General features: G+C 39.3%; 1 protein-coding gene across 1 annotated transcript in view; it reads left to right on the top strand.

Annotated features, from left to right (window-relative positions):
• Positions 1-13,766, top strand: part of CHN2 (chimerin 2) — a 167,178-nt gene that overhangs the window by 55,341 nt on the left and 98,071 nt on the right. Inside the window, exon 2 of the mRNA XM_054191296.1 lies at positions 13,130-13,168. Coding sequence (XP_054047271.1) covers positions 13,130-13,168 — 39 coding nt within the window. The remainder of the gene's footprint in view (positions 1-13,129; positions 13,169-13,766) is intronic.

Raw genomic sequence — 13,766 nt, 5'->3', positions numbered from 1 at the left:
TTCCATCCCTTTTCCTTTTATCTGTTGGATGCTTGCCACACACTATAATCACAAGCACTTTTAGGTCAGCAACTGCTGTGTTTTATTTTTAAACTGTACTTGTTAGCAGTTAGACATAACACCAAACCTGATTTTGGGTTCCAAATGCTGCCATAATGGGAATATTTAATGATAATAAAATGCTTTGCTTCTGTCTCGTTTGGAGTTCCACCTAATGTGACTAAGCAATCAGCAGTTAGTAGGCAGATCTAAATGAAATATTATTACTCTATAAAACTCTTTAAATTTGAATAGCCTTTTATTTAAGATGCATTTTTCCAACATTTGGTCTGATAGGCAAAGTATATGCTGTTAAAAACGCATTTATTGCTGGCTTGTAAAAATAAAATATAATATGGGTAAGTTAGCTGGAAGCTTGTAGATACTCTAAAAAGATGACAAGGCAAGATAAGCAGTAGAGCTAAGCCAAAATTGCTCTGGAGGTCTTTCTGAATAGCTGTCAGTTTTATGTTCTCCTAACACAATAATGGGCACTCCCAGGAGGTGGAAGTCTCTTGGGATAATTATTCTCCTGAGGTTTAGATTGGTTTTGCTATGCGTTTTCCACAGATGGGTAAGACTGCCTTATAATTATTCCCCTCCACTTTCAGTAGATTTTTCTAATGTAGAAATTAATAGAATTAATTTTGTATACATGCACTGTACTTACGTTACCTTGCATATTAATGAATTTCAAGCAATATTGAATGCTATCAGATGGCAATAGTAAGTGGTCTGGTTAGCTTTTATCTTACAAATTGGATTTAAGTCTCACCGTGCTTGCTTTTTGAGATGTGTTTCTTTTTAATATTCAGATCTATTTTCTGCTGTCATAAGCAGGCATATTTGCTCTGTCAGCCTGGTTTACCTTTAACTATCCTTGAAAATAACAAGCACAAGAAGTAAAAGTTTAAAATAAATGTATATTTTATAATTGTTGAATATTTTTATAGTTCCTGGTGCACGAAGCTGACACAGTTGTTCACTGTCTCTCTGTGAGCATCAAATGATGTTGATTAAATGAAGCAAAAACTTGGCAAAAACTCCGCTTCGTTTGGGGTGGCTTGTAGGGCAGCACACTGCCTCAGTCATTAGTTACAAACCTTTGGTGTTGCCAGTAAACCCACAGACAACCACCAACCTCAGCCTCTGGATTCTCAAGAAAATCTATATTTTGGAAGGTTTAGCTACGAGGATGATCTGACAAGCTCTGACAGGCTTTCCTGTATGATACAAGAAACGTATAGGAAAAGCAGGAAAATCTTTTTTAAAAAAATGTTTTCCGTGGATTGGTGTCTTTATGAGACGAAATATCCATCCTAGCTCTGGTGGTGTCGGAGATGGGAGCATTAGCTCATCCTTTTGCCCAGCGTTCCTGTCTCCCAGGATAGGAGCAGAACTGCAGAGCGGTGGTTGCTACCAAGACTTGCAGTTCTTGCTCGGCACCAACCCTTCCCTTTAGCTTAAAAAAAAAAAAATTGCATCATATCTCTTTGGAGATTTGCCAGATCTTTCCAAAGGAAAGGCTGGAATTTGTTTTGTTCTCCCCTCTCTGCGCTCCAGAGCAACATTAGTCAGTTTTGAGTCTGTGAGCGTGTAGACGCACGTTCCTGCTTTGTGAGTCAAAAAATACTTGGACGTGAACCTTGTTCTGTTAGATGAAGACCGGTACGTTATCAGAGGAGCAAAGCTCTCCTTGGTTTCATTACTAGGAAGCAATTGATGGAAAGCATCTTTTTTTTTGTGTCCATAGCTATTGATCTGGCAGCGTACTGGTACCTCCACACGTGCCCTGTGAGTTTAGACCCAGAGACCAAAGGGCTCCCGTAATCCTGCAGTGCATTTAGCCAGGTTTCATCGGCAAGGCTGTGGTTATGTCTTGGCATTTAAAGAATTCTGGCTCATTTGCTCTTTAAAGGGGAGACTGTGCTGGGTCATAAAGATCAGCTGCTGATTTTGGCCCACAGAAAATAAATGAGGATAGCTGATGTCTAAACTTTATCGTTCAGAGTATAAATCACAGTAGAAAGTGTACTTGCTAACTGATATTATATTGAATGTTGGTTATTATTTCACTGCTGGAAGCTTATAGCAGATAGAAGCTTTTGATGAACATTGCTTCTTTTCCCTGCGCCTCTGCCGTGAAATATATTAAATATCATTATGCCAAAACCATAGCCTTATTCATAATTAATTGACCTTAAATGAAGTGTTTTAGTGGGATGAGTTAGAGGGTTTGTTCAAAATTGTGGCACCTGTGTGTTATTTATTTATTTATTTATTTAAAAATCACTCCAAGGAAGAGGGTATTTTTTTCTTACTGTAGTGATTTTATGGTCAAAGGTCTGATGGATGAGCTTTTAAGTACTGGCTTGACTGTCTTCTGAGTACATCTGCAAGATAAGTGGGATATAGTGGGGTAAGAAACAAGTTTTCTTTGTGATTTCTACAAGGGTGAAAATTCGAGAAAAGTTACCGAGAAAAATTGTACTTTCTCCTTCCTTTGTAATTTATTTATGCAAAAGCAACCAGCTTATCTCTGGTTATACAGAAGCAAAATCCATTTTTATATGGGAATTACTGCTTTAACTGTATTTGACTTACTTATCACATACAAAGAAGCTTCATCTGTTCTGAGACACTTAAATTCAATATTCTTGTGCTATATGCGTCTTTAAAATTTACAAAGGAGCAAATCAGGATATTAGCCAGGCTGCAGTCGCATTTTCCTGTATGCGTTACAGGTGGCTAAATTCTGTCCTCCCACTCAATGCCACTGGAGGCACTTGTGCATCTGTCCTATGAGCACTGGTTTGGATTTGGTTTAATTTGACGATGAAAATCGTCGACAGACATGGGGTTTGCTTCCTATGACTTGTCATTAACTAGTATTTCTGTAGGGAAAATGCAGTTAACGTTCCAAGTTGCAAAGCGAAATCGTCCCCCTTGCCCAGGCATTGGGATATTTTGCACAGCCCTGTTGGTTGGTTTGATCAAACTTGTGGAAGACATAAGTGTATTTGAAATTTTATGGTGTTTCATACCAGGTATTTTGCAAATATATGGTACTGTAAGAACTCACTATCAACTGTAAAAGTGCCAGGCTGCAGTAAAAAGCTCTTGGAAGAATTACAGACTTCCACAAGGCAATTAAAATTCCTCCTGAGTAAGAAAACAATGCATAAACCGTATTCTTCTGAGGTGAAATAGTCCATGATAGTTTTCTAGCGATTTTAAATACTGGTAGTAAATCTTTTATTGCTAAGATTGCAGGGAGAAAAGTGATAGAACTTTCTAAGACATAAGAATCTTGTCAGCATAAACATATTATTATGGAAGCGAATTTTAAGGAGATAGATAAACATTTCTCTGTTATTTAGATCCAAATTAATAACTGCAGGAACAGCAGTACTGAGGGAGCAGGTAAATGGTGGGTGGCGATATAATAGAAAAGACTTGTGAAGTGTTTGTCCATTTCTACCACATATTTGAAGAGAAGGTGGGTGCCTCAGCAATAGCCGACACTGATTAATCAAAACTATTTTTTAAAAAGAGATAAACTGAAGATCCAGAAAGTAACTTCGCGTAACATAATAATTCAGTTGGCCTTGAATGTAATTGACACACTTAGATCCACCGAAGCCTGTAATTAGAAGTCCACCAAGAGACTGTAATTAAAATAAAAATGTCCTGTTTTTGTATCAGGGGAAGTGCACAGGTAGAGTATTGCCTCTTAACCTAGGAGCCCTGATTATTCAGAGCTTTATCAGAGAGCTGTGGGAATGATTAATATGCTTTGCAGGTGGGTGGTGTTTTTCCTGTTTTTCATGCTTTAATGTATAGAAGCGAATATTGCAGCAAATACTACAGGAGCTGTAAAGGAAGCCAAAGAAAGGTCTAATTATTTGCTAACCCTTTATTCTTCTGCGGGTCATCATGCGTGCTCTGGATGGCAGAGCAGTTCTCATCTCTGATGTCCGAGGCTTGAAATTGTGTTTAGGCTGCAGAGTTCAGTAAGGTCCCTAGTATATGAGTAGCCCCTGTGCTGAGTACAACGCATTTTGTGATTTTTGTAAGTTACCGATGTAAGTTCTCTGAATCGCACGGCTTTGCTGAGCGAGAGGAATTACTGGGTTTCCAATTTATTCTGAGTCTGCGGTTTCAGCCTTTAAAAAATACCTGTAGTTCTGTATCCAGAGAAGGGCAAACGTGGAGCTAGATGGGGAAGATCGCGATGATCTCTGGAAAGCTGTTGAACAGGCTCCACAGTCACCTGCAGGATGAGGACCCCCTCATACCTTCGAATAGTCAAAGGCAAACGCTTGCGCCCTTGCTTAGAGAGATGATAAAATGACACATGTCAAAAATAGCAGAGCTACCAAAAGCAATGATTTGGATTTTGCTAAAGGTTAATAAGTTTTCAGGGAATGTGCTGGCTCCTTTGACAAGCCAGATAAACGGGCATCATGTCAATGTATGAGTGCATTTCTGGAACGGGGAATGTGCTGACACTATTTCAACATAAATGCTCTAATTGAAATACTTCACGGTGACCCTTTTAATGCCATTTTTTGGCATTATTGCGGTTATTTCAGTCACGTGCTTTTTCATACAATGCCTGGCCTGCTTTGCTGAGTCCAGGGATTGCGGGCTGGAGGGTTAGGGTTGTTTTTTTTTTTAGGATGAAATAAGTAAATGACTGGAAATGCATTGCCCCATTCTGCACAGGGATAAAATTACTTCAGCGGAGCTATTCTCATCATGCCAGCTGATTATCTGGTCTTGATTTTTATCCAGGAACGAACTGGTCGTTAGTTAGAAGCTAAAGTATGTCCGTGCAAGATAGGAGGTCTGCTAATGTGTTGTGATTTAACTTATGTCATCTGTGTATTCCTACCAAAGAAATGTCAATCTCTTAGTCAGGCAGAGCCCTGATTGTGCCATTTTAACGTCTTGATACCCCTGGTTTATAGATTAAAAACATGAAAATGTGAAAATAACTGTGTTACATTTTAATTATAATGGCATTAGTGCTAAAATAGAGAATGGTAACAAGCACTGCGGTGTGGTTTTTAGTGACCAGATTAAATTTAATGGCAGCCATTAACTCAGATTTTTGGCAATCAAGCATGAAGGAGATATTTTGTGATTTTTTTTCATTGTCTACCTTTCTAGTTTTTAGACACAAACCTGCAGTGACTTGCATGAGGAAATTCTTCATTGTTGCTCAGTGAACAAAATGGTTCAAAGCCCCTAAATCACAGAGGCTCTTAAATGCCATCCAAGGTCATATAGTAGATTCAGCGTGATGCAGCATTAAAAAGGACCTACCTGCCTAAGATTAGGCAGTGTGAATACCCCTCTGCACTCTTAAATCTTACAGGTTTCCCAGGAAATATTTAAAGCATTGGGAATATTTGCATCAGCTTACTTAGACCCCTGTCAGGTTCTTGGATTTGCTCTCTGGAAGAACCTGTTTACTTCTATTTCTTGGGCCCCACGCGGTAGCCCTAAGCGAGACTAGTCTCCTAAAGAGACTTCTAAAACTAGGGTTGTACAAATACCCTTCCCTTTTATACTTCTCCTATTGTTAGTGAGAACCCTGCATATTCCTTCTTTCCGGTTCCAAATTTTGAATGATACTTTCAATGCTTTTAATTCTCTTTAAATCTGTGCAGAATAGAAAGGCAGGTTTTTTAATTAAATGGGATATTGCTCCAACTGGATGGTCATAGCTGGCTGAATACCCCTCACCAACTGCAGAACTTGGCTCCTTAAGCTTTTGTTCTACAGGTTTAGCTGTGGATTCAAATAATTCCAATTTCCTGTGATCTGTTGGAGTAGGTCCCTAATAATTCACTTATTTCACAGGCATATTTTATTTGATACTCGATACCTCTTCTAAATTATTAAATTTACTTATTTGCACTGTCTTTCTTCTGCATTTTGGTAAAACAGACATGTGCATTAAACAAAATTATCCGTGGACTGTCCACTTGTCTATTAGTGAAAAGATAGTGTTTTGAAATCTGAAGCAAAAGCAGGAGAGAGCACAATTTGGAAAGACTCCAATTCGTAGAACGGACTCAATGAGCTACTTTACAGCAGTGGCTTCTGATAGCAAGTTTATGGCAGGCAAAAGCAAAAGATACAAAATAGCTGTCAATTTATATTGTGGTTATTAAAAGCTTACTGTTTCAGTCTAATTGCTGTGCAAGAGAGAACTCCACCCCTTTTGTGAGCATTTTTTGACATTTTAAATTACACACTATTGCTGATTTTTTTTTAAAGGAGAGAACAGCACAGTGGGAAGCACCCGTCATCTGAATTAATACACTAATTATAAACTATGTTGCAAATAAACAATTTGATCATTTCTGTTTCTGTGCCTTACACTGAGAGTTGAAGAGTCTCATTAAAACAAAAGCTGAAGCCTCATTCCGTATTTTAGCTGTCCACGTACCAATGACGAGAAAGCTCAGGGATGAAGCTGGTAACTACGGGCTCCTCCATAGGCAACTGTGCGTTCTGAATGAAACATTAAACGGAGCTTTTGACACGCTGAAATGTTTCAACAGCTAGATCGCTAATTATTAACTGCAAGAGAATTAATTTTGCTCTTCAAAGGAACAGTGACTTTTCAGGAGTTAAAGAGAGGCAGCTCATTTGACAGTATGATTATTTGCAACTTAAAAAATGAGAATGTTCTTTCTCAAAGTGTAGTCAGACATGCCTGCAAGGACAGTTACTGGATGTAAGAGAAGTAATCATAACGCCCAAAGGTATATGCCAAATGACAATCAAACACAGAAAAAAGTGCCTATTTAAAAAAGTTTACAAAATGACTGCAATGTGAGATAGTTGTGTATGCATACATATTAATAAGTGAGAGGGCAAAAAAATGAAAATAGCCCTTCACAAGCAACAAGATTAGCCATTGGGGGTTTGGATAAGGTGAAAATGAGCTTTGATAATTGCTAAGTTTTAAGCACAGAGTGGAAAATAAATAATGCAGTTACATTTTATATGTTGAAAAATAACTGACCTTAGCAAAGAAGCCTCCTTATTACTCTTTCACTTTAATCTCCAGCCACCAATATATTCTGAGAACTGCCTGGCTGGAAAACAGCTTGGCAGAAAAGGACCTGGGGGTCCTGGTGGACATCAAGTTGAAAATGAGCCCGCAGTGTGCCCTTCCCTTGAAGAAGGCTGATGGTATCCTGGGCTGCGTTAGAAGGAGTGTTGCCAACAGGTCAAGGGAGGTGACCCTTCCCCTCTGCTGTGCACTGGTGAGGCCCCACCTGGAGTACTGTGTCCAGTTCTGGGATCCACAGTACAAGAGGGACATGGATATGCTGGAGAGAGTCCAATGAAGGGCCACTAAGGTGATGCAGGGACTTCATCCCTCCTATGAGGAAAGGCTGAGAGAGCTGGGACTGTTCAGCCTGGAGAAGAGAACGCTCAGGAGGGTCTCATCAAAGTCTAAAAAAGCCTGAAAGATGGGTGCCAAGAGGACGGAGCCAGGCTCTCTTCAGTGGTGCCCAGTGACATGACCAGAGAAAATGAGGACAACAATGAAACACAGGAGGCTCTGTCCGAACATCAGGAAAGACTTTTTCACTGTGAGGGTGACCAAGCACTGGCACAGGTTGCCCAGGGAGGTTGTGGAGTCTCCATGCTTGCAGGTACAAAAAAGCTATCTGGACAAGGTCCTAGGCAACTGGCTGAAGGTGACCCTGCTTGAGCAGGCAGTTGGACCAGATGACTTCTAGAGGTGCCTTCAAACCTCAGCCATTCTGGGATTCAGTGATGTCCATCCCCATTATAGTCAATTGTACAATATAATTCTGGCTGTATGAAGACAAATATAGGAAAAATATGTGTGCCTAAAGAGAACACTTCACGTTCCACAGCCTTTTTAGTCAACAGTTATATGTTGTTGTTATATATATAATTACATATATAAAAGTAAGAAAAATGTATTTAATAATGTACACTAAATGTTTTTGAAACAAAGCTATAAATATGAAAGTGTATATGGTAAAACTGGGAAAAATCTCTTTAAAGGAAATATACAAAAGTCATTAAAATACTTAGGTAGTATTTTAATAGATTCTGAATATAGAATCTAGATATAGATAGATATAGAATAAGATTCTATAGAATATAGAATCTGAATATAGAATCTAGATACAGATTCAGAATCTATAGATATAGAATAATAGATTCTGAAAATAACAATAGAAGATGAGAAAATTAGTAACTGGACTTGTTCATCTGGTGAATCATTTATCTTCACACTGCCAGTAAGCCAGCGGCTTCCAAATTGGCTCTTCCTCACACACAAGGGTCTTTTCTTGCACACACAGGTCATAGTTTTAAAATTAGTTGTTACTGGAAAGGAAGTCTGAAGTTCAGGCAGTGGTGGCAGAGAATCCAGGCTGAGGTAGTTCTTCCAAGGTGAACTGTAGAATATTTTTTATAATCTTACAGTAAGGAGAAAGGCAAAATAAAATCTCTTCTTTCATGTGGGCTATAAAGAAATTAGCAAAGAAGGACAGTCACGTATTGGTAGCTGTCCTGCTACTTGTCTGCGTAACTCTTTACTACCGTAGGAATCATTAATACATTTTAGAATATCTAGAACAGGGCGTGGTGTACAACTACGGTATGGATATTTGTTACTCTTCCCCTTATAATTAGAAATGCCACTTATAAGTCAGAAATATTTCATTCATGTGACATAATTTGTGATCTTTCCTGTAAAACAGTTTCCTCTTCCCTGTGCGTTACCAGTCTCGGTAGTCAGAAGAATCGAAGTTTTAGCTTAGTCGGTATCTTACTAGACCTGCTTTAGCTACGTCAGTCCCAGTGCTGGTAGCACAAATCCACAAGCGTTGGCATTACATCATCATCTTCACAAAGTCCAAGGAAGTAGTGAAAAAGCAATTCAGTCATTCTAGTGTCTTTCACAACTACATCCAGAGAGGTATCACCTTTGGTACAGAGCCAGACACGGTGAAGAACAAGGTTTGAAGTTCATGGGTAACTTTACTTACTGTATAATTACTGTAAGCCTATTTCTCAGAAATTGCTTAAGAATGGCTCTGAGTAATGTATTAACCATTTACCACCCGTCATTTACAGAAATACTGTCTTCTGTCTTCATGTTGCTTTAAAAATAAATCTTATGCAGTTTTACTTTTTATCTGTCTGCTTAAAGCATTGCCAACTTTTCAGTACTGCCTTTACTGTAGTCTTTTTACGCGTAATCAGTTCTACAGGGCTCCATCAGCTTTATGAAAATATTTTATTCCTAAAGTGCTTTTCATCCTTTCTACTCTGTGAAGAGTAAAGCAAATTAAGTGAAGAACTAACCTGCTTTTTTTTTTTTTTTACTTCCACTTCCCAATTCCACAGTGTCATTTTTGGTTTGACAATTTTCTCCAGTATCTTTTCATGTCAATTATGCATGCAGTGAAAAACCTTCTGGTAGCTGTAATATTCCCCAAGAGTCAGCATTCACCATTCCTTTTGCCTTCCTGTTTAGCATACAACTAACTTCTAGTTACTTTTCCAGCTCTACTAAATATTAACCTTCTTAACTGTTATATTTCAAAGCTTTTAGTTAACAGTATTGCTGTACTATTGTTCGTGGAAGTCTCTCATGGTTTTTGCCAGTTCTAGTCTTTCCAGTGAGTACTCCTTAGCTTTTCTGGTTTTGCTAAGGTCATTTCTGATACAGTATTGGTAAGACTTGAAATAATAAAAAAGACCTAAACTTCTGGGCGTTTTGTAATTCTTTTACAGTGAGTCTCTCTAGACTCAGAAGGACATATCGTAGCTGGCCCTGGAACATTTTGTTGAACTTTTCCTTTTGTGCTCTGTGTTTCTCCTGTGACAGCTGCTTTCAACCTTGTCTTTAGCTGGCCCAGTTTCTGAATTTAGACGAACAGTCACTGTTGGAAGTGTGAACCCTTCAAGAAAACAGCAATAGGAGAGAATCCTGTCTTGTGCCTCAGAGTACCTCAGTGGACCCTTTTTCCCATGCTGACCATCATGGTTGTGATAGGCGTTACAATCAAAGTTCATATTAGGAATATCAGTTAATGAGAGGTCAAGGTGGGGCATTTGTCCTTTGTGCCAAGTCTGATCGATTGATTGGTTGCTAAGTGTATCAAAGCTGAGGTCTGTGGTCCTTGCTGAGGCCATTACCGAGGACAGAACTGAAGGCAGAGGCTGCAGGAGTTGAGGTGTCGCATAGTAACTGAGCCGATCACCCAAACTATTGTTGGCAACTTCTGTGAACCTGCTGTGTTCGGTCTCGTGGTGGAGAGTGAAGCATAATCTAATTAGTAGAGCTACCTCACAATAAAAGAGGGCTACTATGAAAAAAGAAACAGAACAGAAACCTCAAAAATGGCAAATAGTAGTAATCCAGTCTGCTCAGGTAAAATTCGCCTCATTTGACCCCTAACTTAAGAAGGGCTGAAGTTTAGTCTAAATCTAGTTGCCCAGGATGGGAGTCCTACGACTGTATCATACAAGGAGGAGAGTCAATGTATTCCTCTGGTGACTCAGATGTGGTAATTGCTGTCCTGAGCGTAATTTCCACACCGACAGCCGCGTAGAATGGCATCTTCGACTGTACATGGCCCATGTCTAGACAGGGGCCCAGTGGCCTCCTTCCACAAAGGGAACAAGAGATCTTTACCTGGGCTCCATTAAACATCTCCCTGACCCTTAAGCATGACCTCTGTCTCCAGGTTGTATTTAAACTAATTGTCCTTTATTCCCTACAAATGGGTGCCATCAAATGTCATGCATGATAGCTTGACAATAAACAATATTAATACTCTCACTTGTATGGAGTTCCGTTCCCTGGGATTTAGGGACGCGTTGTCAGCTGGAGGGTTCACAGAGGATGGTGCGGTGCCTCGTAAGGGCGACTGTGGAGCTGGTGACCTGTGGTTTTCCTCCGAGTATGCTGCCCTTAAGAATTACTTTAGCTACTGAGGAATGGTTCTGTCCACACTTTCCTTGGCTGACAGATTCATAACTGTGACAAATCTAACGTAATCATGGGGAGTTTTGTTTTATCACTATCTCCTGGACGATTGTTTCCACCTAGGCTGCAGTGTTTCCACACCATCAGTCTGTCTCAAGCTAATGAAGTACTTTATGGCCACTTGTACATCAGCTTTCACTGTTCAATTTACCGTGCTCTCTCTAATTAATTTGGAAGATGAAAGCAACAACTGATACTCGTTGGTTTTTCATCATTTCACCCACTATTACTTCCTTTTTTGAAGTCACAAGTATGGATAATCAGATATTTGGATTATCTCAATGTTTCTCCTATTGGAAAAAAATATTAAGTGAACAAGCAAATTCAGAAATTCTCCTGCAGTACTGCAGAAGTTTGACAGAAGAATTTAATACACCATATTATGGTGTTATGGTGAACTCTATTGGAGCAACAGATGTATAGGGAAAAAAAGAGTAATATATTACCATTATAATGTGAGAGGAGAAAAATTTAGCCAGCTCTTGCATGAATAAATTTCACTGATCTCATGAATAGCTTCATATAATTTAAAATAATCCTTCTGTATAATGAACTTGCAAGCTAATTACTCTTGGATTGCCACAGCACGGTATAACTCTGTCAGTCTGAGCATTTTAAATTTTGCCAAAGTTGTGAAGTGGATGCAGTTGAAACTGGAAGTGAATGGGTTTCCCAATCAGTATATCTGCAAATTGTCGCAGGGTATTATTCCAGGCAGTAACTGTGATCATTGCTAGATTTATCCTTTTTTTAAAGCAACAGAGTTAAAACTGGCAGATGGTAGTTAATGATTAACATGCCTAGTAAACAAACTTTTGCAGGGATATATTTAAAGCGGTTGTGTGTATATAAATAGACAGGGAGCATGAGCTATGCAACTATAATTGAATTACATTAGCATAACTTAAGTAGAAGTTTAGTAAATACCAAACACCTTAATTACCTTGCACAGTATTAGGAGGTTAATGACATACCCCCTGTAAATGACTCTTCAAAGTGTTTGGCAACAGGGCAGTTCAGAGCCAAACTGGTACCCAGTACCCCACCCTTTGTGGCTGGTGTATGGTAACTTGTTTAGCTCCTACTGCTCAAGCTGGGCCTCTGCTGGGATTTCTGGAGGTTGAAGCAAGAGTCTTTACTGCTGGGAGCTGGAAACCTCCCTGTGGAGTGGGACTGTATGCTCGCCGTGCCTTCCAGTTGCACCAGTCTGCCTGCCAGCCTGGAGAGCCCTTTGCTCGCTGGGCTCTTAGCGCGGGTTGTGGCGGGGGGCGGTTAGCTCAGGCTCTACAAATTTATACTTTTAAACACAGAGGCTCTGCTCCCTCTGCCAAAAATTTGCCCAGCAGCATTGTATAACTCTCGCATCTTTTTGGTATTTTGCCCCTTCAGTTGATAAAGGCAATAATCATCTGTTTCCAATTGCAGGTGTGGCAGACTTTCCTTCTTCTAACTTTTTAAAATTATTTTTGCTGATGCAGTTTCTGGAAAATACGCAAATTTCATATTCTAGTCGGTTCAAAAAGTGTAATTGAATCTCGCCGAAACCGGCAGGTCTGCATGTCGGAGTCCAGCCTGAGCTGTGCATCGTTGTAGCTAAGGCGTGTGTTATTCATTGATGCTCCTTCTACAGTGTTAACAGTGGGGTTAGAAGCCTGATTGGAAACCAGTAGTGATTTGTCGGTTTATGATGCCAAGTAAAGCAAATAAATAATGTAGTTACCAGTCTAGTTAATTATTTTAAAAATCCTGGTGAGTCAGGAAACTGTATGCAAATTGGTAACAAATTAACTCCTGTTATATTTGAATAATTTGGGAGAAGCACATTGGATCCACAAGTGGTTGAAATTTATATTCTTCTCTCGCATAGGAAGCTGTACTGTAAATGAGCTAGCATCTCTCTTGGGAAAGAAATGTGAATTTTGCTGACAAGCTGAGGTCTCTCAGCAGAAAAACGCATGCTGACAGTTTGACCCAGTGACCAATTGACTGATTTCTTTCTCCCTTTTTTTCCTTCTATTCTAGATGCTGAAGAATACCAGCCTCCAATATGGAAATCATACTGTGAGTAATCAAGAAATTTGGATAATTTTAGTACCTTACCAAGGTGTCACTGTTAGGTCTTTTCCCTTCCTTTGTTTAGAAAAAAGACATAAATGTACTAGGTGCTTGTAGAAATTACTGTATGGGACACCAGCAAAACCTGAACTTTTCCGGTTCTCCACGGCACAAGTGCAGGAGGGTCGTGAACAGCAGACTCTCTCAGTTGCCTTACAAGTGTGTGAATCTTGGGTTTCCTGCTTTCTCTGATGAGAAAGTTCCAGAGGCTGAGGAGGTTAATGCTTCATGTGTTTACTGAAGGTCAGGCTTGAGTATACTTGTCTTTTTATATGGGTCACCAAATTACTTTAAGATAATAATATTTTTGATCCTTAGCAATAGAAGTTGATTTTTGAAGTGGTGGTTTAGAAGTTGGAGACACCATTATCAGTTCTTTGAACCTTCCTGTCTGCCTTTAGAAAAATCATTTACATAGAGTGCAGTGCAGAAGTGCATATTTTATGCTCTTTTTGCTTTATTCCAAATGTATTTTCTAATAAAGTAGTACAGATCTGAGACAAAATATTGGCTTTTAAAACCCTTATTAAAGATGGCCTTTAAA

The sequence above is a fragment of the Rissa tridactyla genome, chromosome 2, assembly GCF_028500815.1.
Source record: "Rissa tridactyla isolate bRisTri1 chromosome 2, bRisTri1.patW.cur.20221130, whole genome shotgun sequence".
NCBI classification, from domain to species: Eukaryota; Metazoa; Chordata; class Aves; order Charadriiformes; family Laridae; genus Rissa; species Rissa tridactyla.
The sequence above is the reverse complement of the archived record's forward strand: the minus strand, read 5'-3'. Positions and strand labels throughout refer to the sequence as shown.